The sequence below is a fragment of the Medicago truncatula genome, chromosome 8, assembly GCF_003473485.1.
Source record: "Medicago truncatula cultivar Jemalong A17 chromosome 8, MtrunA17r5.0-ANR, whole genome shotgun sequence".
Classification (NCBI taxonomy): domain Eukaryota; kingdom Viridiplantae; phylum Streptophyta; class Magnoliopsida; order Fabales; family Fabaceae; genus Medicago; species Medicago truncatula.
Window position 1 is genome coordinate 38,123,913 of NC_053049.1, and position 22,379 is coordinate 38,146,291.

A 22,379-nucleotide genomic window follows, 5' to 3' on the forward strand; every position below is an offset into this window, starting at 1 on the left:
TCAATTTCTTATCCTTAATAAGGCCAAAATAACATAATTTATATTTGACCAACAATGTATTGATTTAAGTGATAAGAGACCAGGATCTCTTAAATGATAGTCAGGAGTTTGATTCCTAGTTCATGCATATGTAAAAAATCTGGCTGAAAGAAGAGAACTCACATTGCATGCCCCATTGATTTCTTGATAGAAATTAGTCATTGTTAAGTGGTGATGGAAACTTCCTACCAATATCATAATATTAAAAAAAACTTATATTTGTCAAGCAACAATCTTAAATAAGACAAATATTAGATATAGTTTGATATAATGTTTCCACCGTTTTCTACTAAAAAAGAATCACATATAGTTTGAATATTTTTTCTGTATGTTGAATTTAATATTTTTAAACAATTTTGTTCAACTGTTTTTTCTTTTATATAAATTTGTTAAACTTTTACCCCTTTCATTCGATATTAAATAGTTTAGTTAAACATTTCATAAAGATAAAAGAAAACATATAAGTAAAAAAGAGAATAATATTTATTAAATTATCCTGATCAAGTATTACTCTATAAATCTATTTCATTATTCAGTAGTGCTGAATAGTACAAGACGAATGCCCATGAGCGGAATTTGAGGACATCAAGCGATGGAAAGGAAAACATGGGGTGAGAGAATATAATTAGTTAATGGAAATAAAAATATCCAAGGGTGGTAATAGCTTCGTGGGCTTCTCGTGCATGGTTTCTGTCGTCAAATAAAGCATTTTCCTTCATTATTACAATAAATGCAAAATTGAAGATATTAATTTGAAAATGATGAAAATAATATTAAATAGGGGATACAACCGGAGAAAAAAAAACTAATATTATATTGAAAATTGAAAAAGAAGTTTTTTTAGACCTTAGATAGAGGCCATCTGAAACTCACATAAAAACAATGTGATCCCAACAGGTAATTTCTCTCCTTGATTAGGGAAATAATTGTGTTGTCATGTGGGGGAAAGAGTATGAAATGCTGAATCAAGAAATTCATTTGTGTAAAACTCTCACACTGAGTTTTCATGTAAGTAACCATTCATTTCAAATGTATAGTACTTGGTCGTTGCCTTTAGAAAGAACATATTCACTTGGGCTAACATCTTTTCCCATTTGAAGTTAGATGTTACACAATCTCATTGTTTAAACATTCTGTTAGTTAGTTGTCTATTTTGCTAGAAAATTATGCTTCCCTTTGAGTTTAAGTGTACTGCGCACGCGCGCGCACACTACTATCTATTGATCAATAATTTTCTTTATTTAGTCCCCATGTATTAACTTTTTCATAGCCATGCATACAAATGTGTAGCAGTAAGTAAAATACTCTAGGGGGTAAAAATGCTAGCATAAGAAGCAAGCAAGGAGCCACTATAGAGTGTTTCATTATACTCTTGAATCTCACTAGCTGGTTGAGTACCATACTCAGCACCAAGAGATACAATCTGTAAAATTAAACCATTCTCAGTCACTTTGATTCCTCCGGGCAACATCGTACGTCTTGGGGATCCTGGTGGTCCTAAATAACTATTCACTGAAATCCAAAATTGGCCTCTTGAATTTCTCTTGATGTTATCTGGTCTTCCAGCAAGTAACATGAATAATTCTGATGAATTTGCTCTTGGTCCTTTCAGCCAAACTCTTTGAACTCTGTTTGATAGATATTCACTAACAAGTACAAATGAGCCATCTTTGCTTACTGCCACACCAGACGGCACTGCAAGATTGCTTAGCAACACCGTCGTTTGGTTTGTGCTTGGATCATATCTCAATAGGCTTCCTGAATTATCTCCACTGGTTATCAGTGTCTGGAAATCCCTACAAATAATCAAGTGAAATGCACATTTAGTATTGTAAGGCAGAATTGACATTTAGGTGCAAAAGATTACATTGTAAGTAGAAAAAACCATGCTTACTTGAGCTGGAAATTGGTGCTAGCTTCCGTAAAATAAACGATTCCAGTGTCGGAATCTACATCCAAACCATCAGCAAACTTAGTAGAATTGGCTTGTGCAGGTCCAACTAATTGAGTTACATTTGCTCCATCCGGACTAACCTTAACAAGACCATAATAAGCATCAGCTACGTATAAATCGCCCGTCTGATGATTGAAACTCAGCCCTAAAGGTCTTCCACATTTTGCTTGGACTGCTGAGAAATCTGCAAGCCCATCACAGATTGTCTTGTTCCTGAACCAAAATAAAAAAGGAATTCATTAACTAACTTTCATTTATAAATTTGTCACATTGTTTATTCAAAAACTACTACGATTTTTGAATCTAGCTAGCTAATAGTTGATGATTGATATATTTATTTACCTGTTTGGCGAAGTGAAAGCGTATTCCTTGAAACCTTCATTTGGACCAATATATTTAAAAATTCTTCCATCAGAGGAGCCAACATAAGGTCCTCCACCATTTCTATCAAATGCAAGTGACTCAGGACCCGTCACTGGTGATGGTAGCTGAAGCTTCTTCTGTAATATAGCTACTGATTGAGAACACAATATGAAGATAACAAGAGTTGTAGTGACAACCATTGCCATATTCAACATGATTGTTGATAAGAAGCTGGATCTTTGATTGATGTAACTTTGTAAGGTGTGAGTTTTAACTATGAACTCAGCAATATATATTCATAGGCATGGCATATTGGCATCATGCCATGCATGCAGTGTAATGGGTGGAAAATGTGATATACCAAACTCATCATTACTAACCTCATGAAAAGAACACACAAATTATGCAATGCATGCAAGACTTAACTTGTCAAAAGAAAAAACGTTCATAGTTTGTTACATCTTTTGATTGGTTTAATAGTTATGTCATCATGAACTTAGCATAACATGTGAAGACATGTGATCTTATTGGTGTTAATGATTCTTTTTTTTGGTGGTGCCGGGGTTTGAATCCCGGACCTTGCATATTTTTATGCATTGTTCATACAAACTGAACTAAGCTCACGAGGACCAATGCACGGTAATTTTGCTAATACAACTGTAATAGAAGAAATGTGGTCGATTTTGCAGTTTTGTTTGCAGATTCATTATCTCGTGAATTTGTGATTTGTGAAAACTCCTCTTCAAATGTAACATACTTAATGTGTACAAAAAGAATGGACTGGTATTGATTCTTTCTTAATGTGTATAAGCACATAGATTTATTTTATTTTATTTCTAAATCACATAGAATCGTCACGTCCCCGTGAATTTAATTCAGTTGATACGAACGTTGCATAAGTAAATGTAAGTTGCTAATATTTTTATGTGGGTGTAAATTAACATCTCTCCATATATATATATATATATATATATATATATATATATAGTAAGAACAAGTCAACATTAGTCGAAGTCTCAAGCAAGGCAATAAGTTAGCACCATTTCTTTTATTTTGGTGGCCGAGGGTCTTGGTTCCCTAATGAGAGTGACGGTGGACAAAGGGGTTTTCAAAGGTTCCATGGTGGAGGGGTAATTGTATTTCATCTTCAATATGCAAATGATACCCTTTTCAGTTGTAAACCTTGTGTGGAGAATCTGCGGTGTATTAAGGCGATCCTATGTTGGTTTGAATTGGTTTCCAAGTTAAGAGTCATTTTTTTCAAAAGTAAGCACTTTGGGGTTAACGTGGGGAGTCCTTTCTTGAAGTTGGCGGCTGATTTTTTGCATTGTAAAGTAAGTTCTCTCTAGTGGATGTTAATCATAGGAAGAAGTCTACATGGGATCCAATGGTGGAGGTGGCGGCGAATAGGTTAAAATCTTAGGTGACCGGGTAGTTTTGATTGATTGGTTTCAATTCTATCTCTCATATTTTACTTATCCTTCGGGGTGGGGCATCCTGTGGGAAGAAAATCCCTTGGGTGACAAAAACCCTTTGATAAACACAATGAGAGTTAAGGGGAATACAAAAAATGTTGAGGTACCAACTAGTTTTAAAACTTCAAACAAGTATCCATATAATCATAACTAAGACAAGGTTCATATGCGTAGAAAAAACGAGACAGTAGTTTTTCATATAGTAAGAAAATCACTAACAAACATCAAGCTCAAACTTTATGGCGTCAACACAGATAGAACAAACATAAACATCCTACAATCTTAAACAAGTACTATAAACTGAAGACATGCGTGTTAGAAATGTCCCTTGCGACAACTCTTTTACAGTTTTACTGTATTGGCAAAAAATTCAGCAGTATCTATCTGTCTTGGTTTTAAAGACAAAATTGTCTTCAACAAAAGCTCTAAAACTTAAGGTAGAATTATCCCCTACCGTGTAGTTTATGGCTTCTGATGTTCGGAACACAAGAAATTGAATAACTCAAACAAAGAGAATGACAGAACTGTATAATCAACAAAAAAGCCTTGATCTAGGTCAGATAAGTTACATTCTGCTACCAGAATGTATTTCAAAATCCCAAGAACCAGGTATGAAGCTCAAGGCGATTGAATAGTCACTCAACTAGCTGGGCATCTTGATTCCCAGATTGAATTAATGATAAACTCAAAATATCCAGGAGTCGATGGCAACCTATAAACAAAGTTAACATCAGTCCAACAAAATTTTGACGGAGATGATGCAGTAGTCAGGGAAGAGGGGTGAAAGATACAGAAGAGCAAAAAGCGTGGAAAAGTACAAAGCTGCATCATCACAGGCTGACCATAGGAAATAGTATAGGATGGGGACACTTACATTTGTTTAAAATAATCCTTACAAGAAACTTTCAATGTTGAGTTCTACAAAGGAGCAGGGATCAGGAATGTCGAAGTTGTTTAATACCTGAAAGAATACACACCAAGCAGAATAATTTGTACATGACTCCAACTACATACAAAGGCATTTGTTTCCAGAGATACAATCTACCCCACGGGAAAATTGATCTACCCACGGGAAAATTGAATACTTAAGAAAATGCCCCTTTGGTTATCATTTTAACTCATAAAAATTCCATTGCATGACTCAATTCAAGAAAATATACAGTTACCAGAATATATTATAAAAACAGGAATGCAAAATTATGTACCAAACAATTGGCCATATTAAATCAAGATGACACAATTTCAGTGATCACAAATACCTCTGGATGAACAATGCCAAAAGTCCCAACTTGCTTTCCCTTGTAAATAATTCTAGCTTGTCTACCAGCAAGAAACTCGGGTTCCTTCAGTACGAGTCGAGTTCATAATTTAGAAGTCAGAAGCAGAATAAGTGTTCCTAACAAAGGGAAGGATAAAATAAAAAACAGAGGGATCCTATGTAGTAATTAATATACACTTACATCTGACCGCTCAATATAATATCCTGATTTATCACCAGGTGAAACAAAGAAAATCCCATTCTTTTCCATTACTCTGTCCACCAAGCCATGAATTATCTGCATATCATCCATTGATAAATTTAAGTACAATGATCCAATTTATTATTCTCTCATCTAGGTAGAATGTATGCTAACCGTGAGAAGCAGCAATATTTATTTTGAATGACACTTTGTTAAATTATAGCAAGTGTAAATTAAATTCTAAGCTGTTTCGGATAAGAAAAATCTAGGTTCACTCATTCTTATCTATAATCAATCAAGTGGAGCTAGTGATGTATTCAACAAGCGAAAAACCAAATAAACTGCCATGAAGTCATCATAAACTATACCTCAAATCCTGCATTAGCACCACAGTATAGTGCAGCAAGTTGACGGAGATTTTTTGCACCAACATCATTGTCATCCAAAATAGCTATATCACCCACTTCAAAAATCTGAACCAAAAATTTTCAATTCATATTCATATAAGATTAAAAAATAGAAGAGTGAAAAAAAAAAAATGATAAATTGAATTATCTGATGCAGAGGTAGAGTTGATTAATTTTGTCTGACTGAAGTTTAAATCTTTCAAATTTGCACATGCTAACGTATTATCAGGTCATTGGATGAAGATAGCAGACTAGCCTTAGTTGTCGATTTCAGAAATAAAGGAAATTTAAGATAAATCAAAATCAACTGATTATACATTTGACAATAGACTTGCAGCGTAAGATACTGATAATATCACAATCTTTTTAAAAAGGAAGTTGGCACTGACCAATAATTAATATAAAGCAAAAAATAAGGACAATAAACATTATCCTTTGTAGCACTAGTCAAATTTGCAAACTTGATTTTGGCAAGGGGAATTGGAGAACAGGGAGACTTCTAACCAATAGCCAAATGCATGTTCATACATGAGGGATCATATAACCGTTTTTACTGTTTTTGGAAATGGAAGTCTCTAAAACGACTGACGGAGTAAAAGTCCTATTAGTCAAGCATGGCAGAGGAACATAACGATCGAAGAAAAAATGGCTCCTAAAATCAAGGGTCGTAGCATTGAAAGTGCATAGGCAGTTTTGCAGCCTCGCAACTATAAATTGGCATTTACAGATAACAGAACTGAAGTGTCCACACAATCACACCTTAAAACCATCTGAAATCAGGTTATTTTAACTTCTTTTTTTCCAGCCAACTCATCACTTTACTGTTTATTACAAATTTACAAGTCATTTAATGCTTCTTTCTTTGACTCGATGCTTAAGTTTAAGAATCTAATAAGGTTAATTTCTCCAATACAATACATGATTCATAAATATTACACTGAAAGGACATAAGTTATAACTAATGCAAAAGACCCCATACAATATAGTATCAATGGAACTGAGTTTTCATGGGAGTATCACACTTTCTAGAATATAATTACTGCATAGGATCATGATAACAGGATCTAAGACCAAACAGAATAAGTTAAGTAATACCTTTATGGGTTTTGGGTGATCCTTGTTGTGAGCAACAGTTTTCAAAATACCAGGCATAAGACTAGTCCGTACAGCCTGAATATATTAAGTAAAAATATAAATTTAAATTAAAGCAAAAAATTAAACTAAAAAGATCAAATATAAATTTGAACATGGAGAAAAACCACTACATCACTCATAAATACAATTATCCAGTTATATGCTCAACTTTTTTTCAAAAAAAAATTTAAGACTAAAAACAAATACAGATTAGATTATCAACAGATAGAATGGACTGCATCCTAAGTGCTCAGCAAGTGGGGATGGTTAAAAGCAATAAACACCATCAACATAGAGGGCCCACCAAAATGTCAGGTCAACACAAATGAGTAGACTGCAGATAAAATAGAAGTGTTTGATCCAGTTGAGAATGTCAATTTCAGATATTAATCCAAAACAGGAAAGTGGGAGCATAACCCATTCAGCAGTACTAATATAAAGGAAAACCATCAGATTTGACAAACTGATTGGTAGATGGTAGCCAGGATGAAGCAGCACAGCTGTCTTGTAATGTATTCCATGACAATTCTTTTTTTGTTTCTATTTTTTGGATGAAAAGTAGCATGAACAGTGTTTCTAGGGGAAAACACTTTTATACATTTGTATACTTTATACAACAGATCATGAAAATAAAGGACGAGTGACTCCACCAAATCAAACATTAAAAAAAAGAAATATTAACAAAAATAAAAGCTATTGAAAGAGATATGTAAAAGAAACAGTGAATACTATTAGTAGTTTATCCAGCAACTGGAATAACAACCTCAAGAGAATAATGCAAAAAGATCAATACAGAAAGAAAAAAAAAAACCATTTTAAGAGATTATGTAGTTATTGCAATTAAAAGAGTTTAAGTGTATGAACCTCGAAGTCTGAAGACCTAGGGTTTCCAATGATAACCGCTTTGGATTTATCATCTTTGCGGTTTAGCATGGAAAAGTTTTCTTTCTTGGAGCAGAGTATGAAGGTCAAAACCTCCGTGAACCCGACCATTGCAACCTGAAAAATAATTGGCAATCAAAGGATTCAGGTAACTAGGCACTTCATGAAATTAACGATATCATTCAAGAATATTTCAGGTAGTAATTTATTCTGTTGCATTAGTTTTAACAAACACCATAAACTGATTGGCGTATTTTAAAGAAATCAAAAGCATGCAACTTTAACATGCTTCAATTAAAGGAGACACAAGATCTATATTTTTCTTCTATACCTCTTTTCTGATAAGATCGCTCAGCTCCTGCAGAGGAAGTAGTGTCAAGGAAGCAGCTAATCTCTTAGACCCCTTATTATCGATTATTGCTTGATCCTTAATAGCATTGAATCCATAAGCTATGGCAACATCCTGCAGATAACAGAACCAGAAGAGGCCTTGTCTGTAAAACATATATGTAATAGATCCAATATGCATCTGTGAATGATTAAGCGTGCCACTGCCAGTACCTCCATAACATCACATGGATGAAGAACATCACTTCTAGTAGGAGGTACAGATACAATAAAGTTGCACTGTTTATTGTGAGATGTAGATTGCTTAGCATGCAATTGCATCCGGTTTAAGAACTTGGTAACCTGAAAAAATTGGGAAAATTATGGCACAAGAATTAAAATATTAATTTCAGTTTCTATCAGAAAGCATAATCATTGAATCTTTCATTAAAGACAATACACTGCCCATAAAAAGCCTAGCAAAATAGAACTGAAGGTAATAGTGAACATCTGAAGAACTCAACCATAGAAGTAAAAAGGCCAAACAAAGGAATACGTAGTCACCCTGTATTATGTACAGATCTTTTAAAAATATTTTTTTCTTGATTGTTTGCAAACCTTTAGTTCAAGAAATAAATTAACAGGTAAAAAAATTTCATGCTGTAAATTAAAATCTGGAAAGAACAGCAGGAGAACACTCTTTTATTTAAAAAAAATAAAATGACTGTCAAATATGAAATGCAGAAAGATTAATTGTAGGAAGAAAAGTGACACACACACACACACACTACTGTGAACAAAACCCCAAAAAAGTTAATAATCTAGACTAGAGTCATAACTCACTAATAAGGATAACAAAGATGATCCAACAAATACTGAACATGTATAATAAGTATGATCACCAATTGTAAATATAATTTATAATGGAAAAGATCAATGTATGCCTGAAGTCAAATTAATGCTGATAGAAAGCTTACAAGCAGTCAATATGAAGGAACGTACTTCCCAATAAATTTTTAAGAAATAATTACCTCTTCTGCCTCTAATGATACTCCGACCAATCCAGTAATGTAAGATAGAGAAACTTCCATATTGTAGACGGATAAATCAGGGTATATGTGAGATTTTCCATCAGAAGAAATCACTTTGACAGGTTCAATGACAAACTTATTTTCACAATATTCCGCGAAGGCTGTTACCTAAGAAATCAGATAATAGTTGTCGTAATCCAAAATATTGTAACACCATGAAAAGGTAAACAAAAAAAGTCAGCAAAATTCACAGCTCTACCATTGTATTTAGAACAATTTTTGCCTTTGTCAGATCAGTAGCAGTGCATTCAATAAATATGTTCTTTGTCTCCAGAGTGATGGCTGAATGCGCACCATTGATAATTGGGGGTAAAGATAAAACAGTTCTGTCAAAAATTCTTAGCATATCAATAACTGAATTCGCAACAACATTACTGAAAATTAAAGGCCACATGTCACAATTTTCCATTTACAAAAAAGTGCAATTAACAGAAAATAAAGGGGAAATAATTAAAAGCATTGCTACAAATTAACCAGACCAAAATTCAGTGGAAAAACATCTCATTGAAGAATATTTGACAAGTCTTTTCAGTTTATGCATCTGTAAATGAAATGACTACAATTCACGTGTTAGTTTGTCATGAGTAAAAAATTCAAATGTACAAACGTAGTTAACTTTTTCGTTGTAGAAATTTATTACATCTTTGCAAAACATACAATGAGTATATTATATGCTTTAAATCTGAAATATTTAAAATAAATTAGAATTTCAACCGATAGGGTGTCTTACAAAAGTGACATTTTATTAGAGAGGAGAAATAATACAACTAGTGGAAGACGAGGATCCCCACTAACGAAAACAAACGAAACAAATTGGCCCAATCCTCAGGCACTGACTGTGCAAACATGGCTTCATATTAAAGGTAAATCCAAAAAGTCATATTTCTTGTATAGAAACATCATAGTCTCTGCTTTCATAGAAGAAGTAACTCAATCACCTCTGAATTTTCAGTGAAAAATCTCAAGGCGTGAAATCAACCCCTCTACCGTACACATCAATAAGAAGTAGAACAAAAGTATGCACAAAGACACAGTTCCTCCCAAAGAAAAGAAGGTACCCTAGGCCTTGTTAGATAATAGACAGATTTGAGTCACCGCCAATGCCGCTATCTTCTAATGCCAAGCAACACCAAAACTAAAAAAATCATATGCAACCAATGGCAATAGGATTTTAGAATAACTAGCATGATTTGTTCTTGTTTAGAAATTAAAAACATAGAACGTGTTTGAAAATAAATTATTAATCACCATGCCATAAATTTTATAATTATACTTTGTTCATACATCCTGAACATTATTTAACAGTCTATAGAATCATAACAAGCATTTACACACCAATGTCTTTTTGTAACATCCATTCACAATAATATTATTAGTTTAGTGTAATGTAAATTAGCATGCAGCCATGCATTCCCATCCGTAAGCAACAATCATAGTACAAATAATAACCATAATATGCTTAAATACAAACAAAGCTTTGTGGTAAACTAGTATTACCAGAATGAGAGCTAAATGATTTCAAAGTTTTGCAAATTTAAAAATGAGGAAACAATGAAAATATAATACCTCTTACTATCATATATAACTGGATAAACAGGAGAGTCCTCAATTATATGCAAGAATTTCTTCAGTTTCAAATCTGACTGTCAAAATTAAATCAAAAAAGTATTCAGACACATCTCAAAGGAAGTATGTCCAAACAGAAAAACAGAATAAATGAACACTTTGTTGGGTGCACTAAAATGACTCATAAGCTTACTCGTGCTAGGTTCATAACAACTTATACTATATATAAAGCAAGGAAACAATGTTCAAAAAACTCACTTTGTAAAACTCCATGAGCTCATCAGCCCTGAAGCTCTTTTCCTGCCATGCCAAGAACAGAGGAACGAAAATCATTAAATGTTTGATTTACAGCTTGATTAATAAATTCATAGACCAATTTTTTTTTCTTTCTAATGTGATTTCAAACATATGCTTTAATAGAAAATGAATGCCCCAGATAAAGTTACCTGTTTAAGAGGCGTAAAGTTAATACTCAAAGGTGGTAAAGCCTGGCAAAAGAAAAAACATGAGAGAAAACATTATGTTGATGACCTAGAGAACAAGATATCATCAAATTCGTAAGAAAATGGCAATTAACTATTAAGATCTCTCTTGGTTAAACTGCCTTAAAAGAATTCAAATACGGGGCTCCTGAGTTTGAAAGAAATCAACCTCGTAGGTAAAAGGACCTTCCAGTTTATCCAGATCATGAGTGCCAATGGCAACAAGAGTTCTTCGCCTGAAACAGAATGAAAACAAATTGAACAATCATTCTTAAAGTGCAGTGATATGAGATTACAAAAACATATAAAAATAAACTAATGAAATGATATACATATATACAATATAAACAAAAATTCAGCTCAGAGTACAGAAATAACCTTTTATGCACTAAAACTTATGTATGATATCAAAAACTCAATAAGGAGAAAATAAAGGCACGCATGACAGCATTCAAACTCACAAGGCTATTTTAGTTTGAAGAATCTAGAGAGAATGCAACAGAGAGAAAGGTGGAGACAAAATTTAGGTGATATATTTGTTTTACAGAAAATTACCCAAACATATGAATTCTGCTAAACTAATTTATACAGCTACAACGGCTTGCTTTGCAAGCTATTCAATCCACAGACACTTACAACTGTTGTAACACTACAAAATTATCCTTCACTAGAAGTCTGCTACGGAAGCATATTTGACTAAAGATGGCTCTAAAATGCTTAAGTAAACAGATAGGAGCAAGTACATCACTGATATGAGAAACAGGTAATGTGCAGCATAAAACAAATAAAGTGGCGATTCAAATCACATTACCGACAAATATTTTGGTGAAGCTTGTCTTGGAGATCAATAAAGCTGTTGTATCTCGCTTTATCAAAAGTTAAACCTCTTAATACAGCACATACAACATACGGACGAATTAGAGATGTCTGCAATGAGACAAAAGAAACAATTCATTTTCCACTTAACAAAGGCTTGTACTAAAAAATTGTGTATATGCACAGCATGCCTACCTCTGGCTTTACATGTATTTTATGCATTGCATCCTTACTAATGTCAGCCAATTTGTAAGTAGGGATTTCCTGGAACCCACAGAAAACTCGGAGGGCTTGAGCCAATCCTTCAAGGCAGAGTAAGTCATATCTGAGCAAAAAGTAAACAGCAATTCAGCGTGACATTTTGCTTTAAAGAAAACTAACACTTTTTCCACATATGATTTCAAAACAGTGACAATGTGTGATGATTTGCTTCAAATGGTTACATAATTAAGTGAGTTATTGCTTTGAGAAAATGATGTACCACATCATTCATAATGAGTATTCCAACTTTGTTTTCCAACAATATGATAGGAACCTCAAGGATCCTACCAATGAACTAACAAAAGAAGAAAAAAATAGTGAATAAAGAAAATAGGGTGGTTTATTGATACGAACGAAAATAGTAAAATAGTAGAAGAGAGATTCTCTAACTACTCCCAGAGCAAAGCTCCGACACAACTCAGAGAGGAATCCTACTCTGGCCCTGAACAGAAAACTCAATCTGTCATACTCTAAACTCCTAAGAATTCCCCTTTATATACAAATAAAGAGAACATTCTAGTATTTAATTCTAATGGGCCTCTTATTATTAAATCCTAAATCCTAATCCTAATGGGCCACTTACTAATAATTACTTAAAACTAACTAACTAACTACTAATTACTTAAAACACCCTCTCATACTAGGTCCTAACACAATAGGGAAGCAAGCACTATCACATCCATTCCAATTTAACCAAGTATCAAGTTTGAATTTTTATCGTCAATATCCACTGATGTACTCAAAAGCTTATTTCAAATACAATATAGATTACGAATCCCAAATCAAAGTAAAAAATTAAGAGGATAACCAAAAAACTTAAACATTAAAAATCTAGATTAGAGTTGCAACATTTACTCAATCATCATGTCATTAACACATTTTGTTGATTCACATCACATCTATAACACAAACAGAGAATATAGGTTTAAATATGATTTTAGTCTATGCAATTATAAGGATTTTGGTATAAGTTCCCGCAAGTTTTTTTGTTTGGGTTCAGTCCTCAGTTGTTTTTGGGTCCCTCACGTCACCTTGATGGGCCACGTGGCTTGATTATATTGCGACACGTATGACTTCAGGGACTAAAAACAAGTGTTTTAGAACTTGCAAGGACGGAACCCAAACAAAAACACTTACTCTACAAGACTAAAACCATAAAAACGGTATAATTGCAGGGACTATAATGATAGGGGGTGGGTACCTATTAGCAGGAATTTCAATTTTATAGATAACTTCTTCATCCTCATCAGCTTCTTCTTGTTCTAAATGCTTCTCTTTTCTTACAATTGCTTTTTCTGTAGTCTAATATAAAATGATAGTGTATTAATTAATTAACGAGATTATGATGATAATTAGTTGGAAATTAAAAGGGAAAGTAACTTACAACATCGTCAAGCTCAATTCCAAAACTGAAGCATAGGTCTTCAAATTCCTCTTGTGCTGGAGAAATGGAAATTCATGAAAATAATTGAAGAATGATATTAGAGATTGATTGAAAGGAGAAGAAATGGAAGGTGACTTACTGTAAGTTTTTCCTAGAGCTGCAAACAGACGATCCCGCCCTACACTCACGGTAGGCATGCTGTAAGATCTTCTCAAAATCGCGACTTCTTAAACAACTTATGGGATGAAATGAAACAAGTTAGCTAAACCCAACCCAAGTTTTGTGTTACTTTTTTTTTGTTTGTTTTGGAGGGGATGTTTTAGGTTTTTATATTGGGCATTATTTTTCTTGTTTTTTTAATGACGATTGGGAATCGATCAGGCCGGTCTACAGAGACCTATGGCCTGGCCTGTTTAAGTCTGATCTGGCCTGACCTATTTATTAAAAAGGTTAGGTTTAGGCTTTTTAAAAAGCCTATTTAAGTAAATAGGTCAGGCTTAGGCTATCAAAAAAGCCTATGAAGCCTAATAGGCCGGCCTATTTATGCATGTTAGGCTTCATAGTGGACTTTTTAAATAGGCTTTAAAACTTTATAGTGAAATAGACTTTTAAGGCCTTATAGTAGTGATAGACAAGTCTTACACTGAAATAGACTTTGAGGCCTATTAAGCCTATTTAAAAGTAGATAAAATGAAATGTTTAGTGACTTTAATAGTAATTAGGCTTGTAAATAGGCTTTCAGGCCAGGCCAGGCTAGGCCAAAAAAATAGGCCTATGAAAGACCATAGGCCAGACTCAGGCCTGCAAATTTTTTCGTAAGCCAGACTCAGGTCTATCAAAGCCTGGCCTGACCTATTCCTAACCCTATCAACCAACACATCATAGGGCTCCCCTCAAAAATAAATAAATCATAGGGCTCCAAGGATGTCAATGGGGCGGGGTTGGGACAAGGAATATTTTTCGTCCTTGTGTTCCACCATTCAAATTGTTCCCCGTCATGGAAGTTGAGAAACGATACTCATTCTCATTTCTGCATTATATTTGGGTTTTTTTTTTTCCCTCATTCCTTTCTTCATGCGCGCAATTTCTTTATGAGATCCACATTTATGGATAATATTAACATCCCTACACATTGACATAAATTCTAACATGATTTAACTATAAAATTATCATAAGAAAGCTAACATCACACATTAGACTTAATAAAGTCTAACTTAAGACGTGAAAGAAAAATTGAGATTTTTTACACTTCATATTTTTAAAGAGTTGATATCCAAAATTTGATCCAAACTAACTACATAAAAATCAGGTCTGGGTTTGATCGTTTTTTTAAGTCATCTAAACTGAACCGAAGCACAGTCCTTTAAATATTTTGTTTGAATGATTTTTTTGTCTCACAACCAATCCAAACCAAACCGTATCGCTTATGAAAATGTTGGGGAGATACAATTCTAAAAGAGTAAATCGTCAAATACCCCCTCGAAATTGCAGGTTTCATCAATTACCCCCCCGAAATTAACAAAACGTCACTTACCCTCCCGAAATTGCATAACAATGGTCAATTTCGTCCAACCGTCCATTTCTGCCGTTTGAATGGTGACGTGGCTGTTAACTGACCAAATGGCACATCCACGTGAGACACTTGATTAAGACACGTCATAGGGGGGTTTTGCCTAGTTTTGATTTATTTTATTTTTTAAGTTTTTTTTATTTGCAACGGTAACTTCTTCTTTGTTATATACATAACCATAATTTCCTCATTCTTCTCCATCTCAATTCAGTTTCTTCCTGCTAAATCGTTTGAAAATGATGGGTGGTGGATTTGGATATACAAATCAAAGGAAAATGAAAGAAACAAAAAGTTCTCATTCCATGGGTGAAAGCATGAACCTTATTACCCTAAAATGTCACTGTGAACGAGTATCTGTGGTTAGGGTTGCTGGAACTGAATATAATTTTGGTAGAGAATTTTTCTCATGCCCATTTCCAAAGGCAATTGAACCCTAATTTTAGTTTTTCCATTTTTTCCCAAATTCGTTCCCTTTCTGTAATTTTAGGGATTTACCCCATTATTATATCCAAATTTGAGGTTTATTAAGTTGTTGGGTAATTTTGATATGTTGGGTAACTTTGATTTTGATTTTTAGGATCATAAGTACAATTGTAATTTTTTTGTATGGGTTGATGTGGTTGAGGCTTTGGGGCTGCTTAATGGGACACTTGATCAAGATGTCTGGAAGGTTGGACTGTTGGATTAATTCATCAACGCATGGAAAATCATCTGGATTTTGATTTTGTTCTGGACCTTCTTGCCTTGCTTGAGACTCTTGACCAGATACATCTTTTGGCTCTAAATCAACTCTTGTTTGAGTTCGTGTTTGAACTTCCTTAACAAGTCCTTCGACAAATTCCATGTCAGCATTCTTCACCGGCTCTTTGGATACTTTACATGCACTTGTCTGAGTTTCAGCCAACATCATTGCTTCTTCAATCTCTTTCCTTTCAGCTTCAGTGATATGCTCCACCTCTACACCCTCCATAACATAATGTGTAACGTATACGTCAACACAATTTCCATTTAGCTTTGCAGCGTCAACCATGTTGATAACGTTACTATCAACGGACAATGGCCTCAACCCCAAATCATAATCTTCACCAAATTCTTTCCTCATCCACTGCATACCCTCAACATTTCCATAATTAGCACACTCCACAACCATTTTTTTAAGATGTATGCAAACGAGGTCTGGGTCTACATCCCACACATGTCTTCATTTCCCTGTATATTCACGATTACCTCTTCCATTTCTTACAAACCTCCCTCCATGATACATGATAAGTGATATGTCCCGATTCATACTATACATCCAGAAAAATAACATTCAATCAGAATAATAACAGCTTAACCCTAAAAAAACAAACATCTAATAAACATGCAAAATCAAAGAAATTAATAACATTCAAATGCTATAATATCACATATAAACAATAATAGGATGATTAAAATGGTAAAAGATATCATTTCCATATCAACCTTATTTGTAAAAAAAATCTAATCTTTAACATGCAAACTCATTCAAACGGTAAGATTAAGATATAAAACAGTAAGATTTTCACCATTTTGGTAGGTTTTTTTAAAGCAAAAATAGAGCAACAAAGTTTAGAACTTATGAGAAGTGTACCTTTCGTACGTGTTGCCTTACGGTGATAGAATGACGACGGTGACACGAGCAAGAACAAACGCGAGCAAAAGCAGTTTTACACGACGGTGACAAGCATAACGGCGACGATTACGTTGGTTCTGGTGACTTTTGGTGTACACGGTTGAAAGGGAGAGAAAAGGACAACGTTATTTTGGAACTGCAAGGGTTTTGTTATTTTGGAACTGCAAGGGTGAAATTAGTGATGTAATTGGGGGAAAATAATAAAAAAGTATTAAAAGTAACTTTTCACATTAAGTCATTTACCCCCCCTGCGAGCAAGTAGTGACACGTCAGCATCAAATAGCCACATCATCATCTTTAACGGAACAACTTAACAGAAAGACGAAATTGACTGACGTTATGTAATTTCGGTGGGTAATTGACGTTTTGTGAATTGCGGGAGGTAATTGACGAAACCTGCAATTTCGGGAGGTATTTGACTATTTACTCATTCTAAAAAGAAAAATGAAAGTAACTATATATAGTAATTTTGTCTCAAGAATCATATATTCAAATGTTTAGAAGTTTAAAAATTGCTATTTTCAATATTAAATCTCTACTTTTAATAGAATCCGCCAAGCTTGAGACTTGGGAGACCGTAAAACCTCTTTCATCGAAGCAAGAGAGAAATGGGGGGTGACTTGGTGCTGGAAGAGAAGGAGAGGAAGAAGATATTGCTTGCACCAGCTTCCATTGCTTAACCTCTTGCTGCAAACAAGCTTTTCAAGAAAACCCTCAAGCTTGTAAAAAGAGGTAGGTATATATCTAACCTCTTTGTATAATAGGACCTTGCAACTGCAGGAGCAACAAAGAGGCCTAAATGTTGTGTTTTAGTGATGACCAGGCCTTCAAAAGGTGAACTATCTCAAGATGTACAAGAAAACAATAGAGAAAAAGATGAATGTGCGTTTGAGATGATAATATTGACGAAATGAATTATACTAACCATCACTTCTTTAGAATTTAAAAGAGTACTCGGCGGTTGGCTATCATTCTGCCAATATTGTCATCTCAAACATACAATTGATTTTTTTTTCTCTCATTTTTTTAAACTTATAACATATTATTTACCCTTAGAATTTAAAAATTCTAAAGGAGAGTAATGGATTTAAATTTATTCTAAAGGTAAATTTTTCTGAACAATATTGGATTAAAATTTACATAATTACAAAAAATTTAGTTCCTAAAGGTAAATTTGTTGATAAAAAAGTCCAACCAAAAAGCATATGTTAGTTAACTTGAAGTACACGGTATAAATAAATGAAAGAAGAACATAGAGCAATATGTTGGATTCAACTTGGTATATATGAAATGGGGTATACACGTACATATATAATGGCCTTGTTCAATTTATTTATTTTTCGATGACATATATAGGACTCGTCTCGAGCTTAACTTATGAACTAGGTTTGTTCCCAAGATCGAAACCAAGTTTTCTTTCTTCAAGTAATTTTTCCATCTCCTCCATAGGAACTCCCTTAGTTTCTGGTACAAAAATAATAACAAAAACAATGGCCATACAACTAATTACTCCAAAAGCCAGGAATGTCCATGCAGTCCCAAGAAGTTCTATGACAGATAAAAAGGATTGAGAAACAATGAGGTTAGAGACCCACACTGTTGTTGATGCTATTCCTCCACATATTCCTCTATACCTTAAAGGGTATATTTCAGAGTTGATAACCCATGGAACAGTTCCCATTCCTGGTGAAAAGAATATTATGTAGACTGCTAAACCAACTATTGCCAACCATCCTATTTTGCTTGGACATCCTTGTGTGTACCAATCCCTATGTTGTGATGCGCAACGCTCCTTAGACGCGTCATCTTGGATTAAGCATGCCCCTGGTTTTAGCTGCAAAACCAACATTTGATACAAGATTATGTATAAAAGCTCTTAACAACAATGAATATATAAGAGCATAATAAATTTAAACTACTTTGTTTACCCTATCGGTGGAAGCACAGAAGCCACAATTTGATTCATCTTTAAGACAAGTCATACAATCCCATTTAGCAGGGTCAATAGCTTTAGAGTAACCAGGGCAAGTGGAATTGAAGTTAGCAGTTTCAGTTGGACTAATAAGTGGTGAGGTAATCGCAGTCTGATGAAAAACAACGGTAAGAAGAATTAGCGATCCTACAACTCCTGTCAAACTTATTAAAGCGAGTTTCTTTCTCCCGCTTTTTTCAATCAAGTACATGCTTAAAATGGAACCAAATGCATTTAGTCCAGATGTTATGAGTGACAGAAGAAGTGCCGTTTGATTGGATGCAAAACCGGCTAACTGAATAATGGCTGGACTGTAGTACATGACAGTGTTGATTCCAACAAATTGTTGGAAAATTGCAAGTCCCATTCCTGCATATAAACCTCTCCTTACAGCTTTGGTTTTCATCATTTGTACTATTGTTATGTTGTTTGAAAATTCTGCTTCCTTAATTTCCTTTTCAGTTGATTCACTTAAAACTTTGATCTCAGCTTCAACTTCCTCAGGTGGATAAATCTTCTTCAAAATTGCTATACTTTCCTCTTTCCTTCCCTATTACATATTGGCAAAACCAATCATAATGTATAAATTTTCGCTATTATCAAAGATGAAATAAAGTTAAATTGTTTTCATATTTGTTTTATCATACAGAGCTTAATGAGTGGAAAGCACTTATGTACGTGTCATAAACCATTTTTATAAATTAGCACTTATGTACGATAAGTTTATATAAACTATGGATAAGTTAGTCTATAAGCACCTTAATAAGGAAAACAAAATCTTAGAAAATTGATGATGATGATGATGATGAATGAGCACTAACCTTTCGGTATAGCCAACGTGGTGATTCTGGGAGTGAAAACATAAGTGCAAGTTGTACAACAGCTGGTACTGCGGCTATTCCTAACATCCATCTCCATGTTCCAGGCAGCTGATAATAGAAAGAAAAAAAAAAGTAACTCAGATTCTAACCTTTCAAATTTGACGGAATCATTGGAAATTCTGAGGAAATTAGAATTTTATTCTCTTCATTTTTAAAAAGTTGAGGGATCAATTGCATAATATGCATAATAACATCGATTTACAAAATTTTAAAATCTCAAGGACCAATTTACAAATTTGAAAATTTGTTATGTGGTGATATACATATTTTGGTGGGAAAATGTGCATATATAATGTAAAAACTAACAACTATAGGTGAAAGAAATAAAAAAAGTTCAAACATCCATAAGAACATGAATGTATTTTATTTTTTTATATCAAAAATGCTATTTGGACACTTTGACAAAATACATTTTTGTGATTAATTCAGTTGTGAAATTGATGAACGACATATTTCAATTTTGTGCTATAAAAATTCTTTTTTATAAGAAAAAAATAATTACCCTTCGCCTTGTAAATACGGTGAACAATACACAAGTATTGTATTTGTGTCTAGGATTTGCGTCCAAATAGCATTCTTGGTTTTGTATATAGAGGTTGTTGAATTAATCAGTTACCCTGGACAGTCCCAAATTGATGATGTAGGAAAGAAATTGTCCACCAGTGATAAGGAAACTATTGAGACTAACAAGAGCGCCTCTAACTTTAGTTGGAGAAGCCTCAGAAATATAAAGAGGGGATGCCATTGATGCCATTCCAACACCAAGACCAACAAAAACTCTACCAACAATTAGAATTGTTGGGTTAGGTGCAATAGCCATGATTACTGATCCAGCAAAGAATAGTCCATCTGCATAAAGGATTGTAATTTTCCTTCCAAACCGATCATTCATCCATCCACCACCTGAAGCTCCTATAATTGCACCAGCAATTGCTGTACTCACTATTGCTTCCTGTTTCACCATAGTAATATATTTTTATTAACATCAAGTTTTAAAGTAAAACATTAGAACCTATTATGCCCGGCTACATTAAAATTGGAGAAGTATTTGTATTGTATCAGATACCGATATTATTCGGGTACGTGTTGTTGTGTATCCCAAACTTATCAACTTTTTAAGTATTTTATCAGATACATATGAGATATATACGCAGTAATGTATTCTAAAAAATATGAGAAAAATTTATGGGACATTAGTGAAGATGTCGAACCATATATTTTTCAGCATGGTTTTTAAACCATGCACACCCGATGATGTTGAACTTCTTGAATTGTGTCTTGTTGAACCTGATTTAGGCCATGTTGTATCATGAATTTCAAAAAAAAAGAATTATGGCAACATGTTCATATTGTATCATACCCGCGCCACGCATACTATATATGCATTCGGGATTCATATTAGAACTATAGTATAGGTTGTGTGCTACATGCATTACCTGCAACCAAGTTTTTCTCTCCACTTCCTTAAAGTCATCTCTGATATACAAAAGTGCACCAGATATCACACCTGCAATAATATCCATAAATGGTCAAAAACTCAAAAATGAAAACAAATTAGAGAAATGAGAAAAAGAACATTATGGTATGATAATTTACCAGTGTCATAGCCAAAGAGAAGACCACCAATCCCTGCGGTGAATGCAAGTTGAAGGATATATGGATTTTTCTTTGAAAGAGCCAAACATTCTACGAATGCGGATTTATCAACCTCTGCAACTGCCCCCTCCATGTTGTTGTCTTGTTTTTTACAACGATTAAGAAAACGTACTTGTTTATACTTCTATACTTATGATACAAAACAATATCGATGCCCATATATATATATAGAAAAAGCCAACTCAAAACAACGTTTGTGCATGAAAATTGAACATAAGCAGAGAATCACAAATCCAGAGAAAATCTTGGAGAATAAATTACAGGAAATCACAGAGACAAAAATAGAAAAGGTGCGACTAATAAGGAAAATTTTGTAAAGTTGTGATTTGTCATCTCTTAACAACCAAACATGCATTCATTTCGGAACTATCTAGAATATCATTTAAGTAATTAAATTCTGAAAAAAAAATGTATGGTTGCTTGGAGCATATTTCTATAAAAAAATTTAGGTCTTCACAATTTGCACAAAAATTGATTAATTGATCGAATCAATGACTAAATAAATTGATGATCTTTTTAGGACTATAATATTTGGTAAATTAGAGGACCAAATTGTGTCGACTTGTACAATTTTGAAGACTAAAATGACGGGTGGTGCTTACCACTTTGTTTACATACAAAAGAAAAGATAATAATTCACTTAAATTTATACGTGTCAAATTTTTTTTCCCTATGAAATTGATTAATTTTGGGCCTCCTGTTAGACCCAACCACATATTCTAATATGATATCAGAGCATCCTCGAGGATCAGTTGGGTTATTTGTTATCAGGTTTCTGTTATCATCGTCAATCATTTATATCCACGCACCAAGGCCAATAATGTTGGACGCAAAGGGGTGTTATGAGAAAATCTCAAGTCCCACGGTAGAAAATATGACTCTTGATAATATTGTACATTGAGAGGTATATGTCACCTTACAAGCTATATTGAAATGAATTAGGCCCAATATAAAAAATCCTACAATAGTATTAGAGTCTTTCGAAGGTTCGTAGGACCACCTGCT

General features: G+C 33.8%; 3 protein-coding genes across 3 annotated transcripts; all 3 read right to left on the reverse strand.

Annotated features, from left to right (window-relative positions):
* Positions 1-1,214: 1,214 nt before the first annotated feature.
* Positions 1,215-2,650, reverse strand: LOC120577384 (protein STRICTOSIDINE SYNTHASE-LIKE 12). The gene is made up of 3 exons (XM_039828674.1): positions 2,336-2,650; positions 1,934-2,206; positions 1,215-1,835 (listed from the first exon to the last, which is right to left on the reverse strand). Exons 1-3 carry the CDS (start codon positions 2,569-2,571, stop codon positions 1,346-1,348), a joined length of 999 nt encoding a protein of 332 aa, XP_039684608.1. The 5' UTR covers positions 2,572-2,650; the 3' UTR covers positions 1,215-1,345.
* A 1,396-nt stretch (positions 2,651-4,046) lies between these two features.
* LOC120577607 (phenylalanine--tRNA ligase beta subunit, cytoplasmic) lies at positions 4,047-13,941 on the reverse strand. The gene is made up of 20 exons (XM_039829242.1): positions 13,781-13,941; positions 13,642-13,697; positions 13,459-13,559; positions 12,192-12,321; positions 11,992-12,107; positions 11,350-11,416; positions 11,145-11,186; positions 10,957-10,998; positions 10,699-10,775; positions 9,332-9,458; positions 9,073-9,240; positions 8,276-8,404; positions 8,046-8,177; positions 7,697-7,831; positions 6,794-6,868; positions 5,660-5,764; positions 5,292-5,387; positions 5,091-5,174; positions 4,706-4,792; positions 4,047-4,543 (listed from the first exon to the last, which is right to left on the reverse strand). The coding sequence occupies exons 1-19, from the start codon at positions 13,836-13,838 to the stop codon at positions 4,724-4,726; spliced, it is 1,809 nt and encodes a 602-aa protein (XP_039685176.1). The 5' UTR covers positions 13,839-13,941; the 3' UTR covers positions 4,047-4,543; positions 4,706-4,723.
* A 4,248-nt stretch (positions 13,942-18,189) lies between these two features.
* On the reverse strand, positions 18,190-21,447 carry LOC120577286 (probable inositol transporter 2). Its single transcript, XM_039828402.1, has 6 exons — positions 21,315-21,447; positions 21,155-21,225; positions 20,335-20,670; positions 19,659-19,766; positions 18,785-19,387; positions 18,190-18,699 (listed from the first exon to the last, which is right to left on the reverse strand). The coding sequence occupies exons 1-6, from the start codon at positions 21,445-21,447 to the stop codon at positions 18,241-18,243; spliced, it is 1,710 nt and encodes a 569-aa protein (XP_039684336.1). The 3' UTR covers positions 18,190-18,240.
* Positions 21,448-22,379: the final 932 nt, after the last annotated feature.

Bases quoted from the DNA above. Each gene is read 5' to 3' on its own strand.
- LOC120577384 (XM_039828674.1), bottom strand. From the start codon at position 2,571: ATGTTGAATATGGCAATGGTTGTCACTACAACTCTTGTTATCTTCATA. The intron at 2,207-2,335 runs GTAAATAAATAT...ATTTTGGTTCAG, and splicing joins GCTTTCACTTCGCCAAACAG to GAACAAGACAATCTGTGATG. The intron at 1,836-1,933 runs GTAAGCATGGTT...GATTATTTGTAG, and splicing joins AGCACCAATTTCCAGCTCAA to GGATTTCCAGACACTGATAA.
- LOC120577607 (XM_039829242.1), bottom strand. From the start codon at position 13,838: ATGCCTACCGTGAGTGTAGGGCGGGATCGTCTGTTTGCAGCTCTAGGA. The intron at 11,417-11,991 runs GTAATGTGATTT...ATTCTGTTTCAG, and splicing joins CTTCACCAAAATATTTGTCG to GCGAAGAACTCTTGTTGCCA. The intron at 5,175-5,291 runs GTAAGTGTATAT...CTCGTACTGAAG, and splicing joins ATTATATTGAGCGGTCAGAT to GAACCCGAGTTTCTTGCTGG.
- LOC120577286 (XM_039828402.1), bottom strand. From the start codon at position 21,447: ATGGAGGGGGCAGTTGCAGAGGTTGATAAATCCGCATTCGTAGAATGT. The intron at 21,226-21,314 runs GTAAATTATCAT...ATATTATTGCAG, and splicing joins TCTCTTTGGCTATGACACTG to GTGTGATATCTGGTGCACTT. The intron at 20,671-21,154 runs GTAATGCATGTA...ATGGTGAAACAG, and splicing joins AGAGAAAAACTTGGTTGCAG to GAAGCAATAGTGAGTACAGC.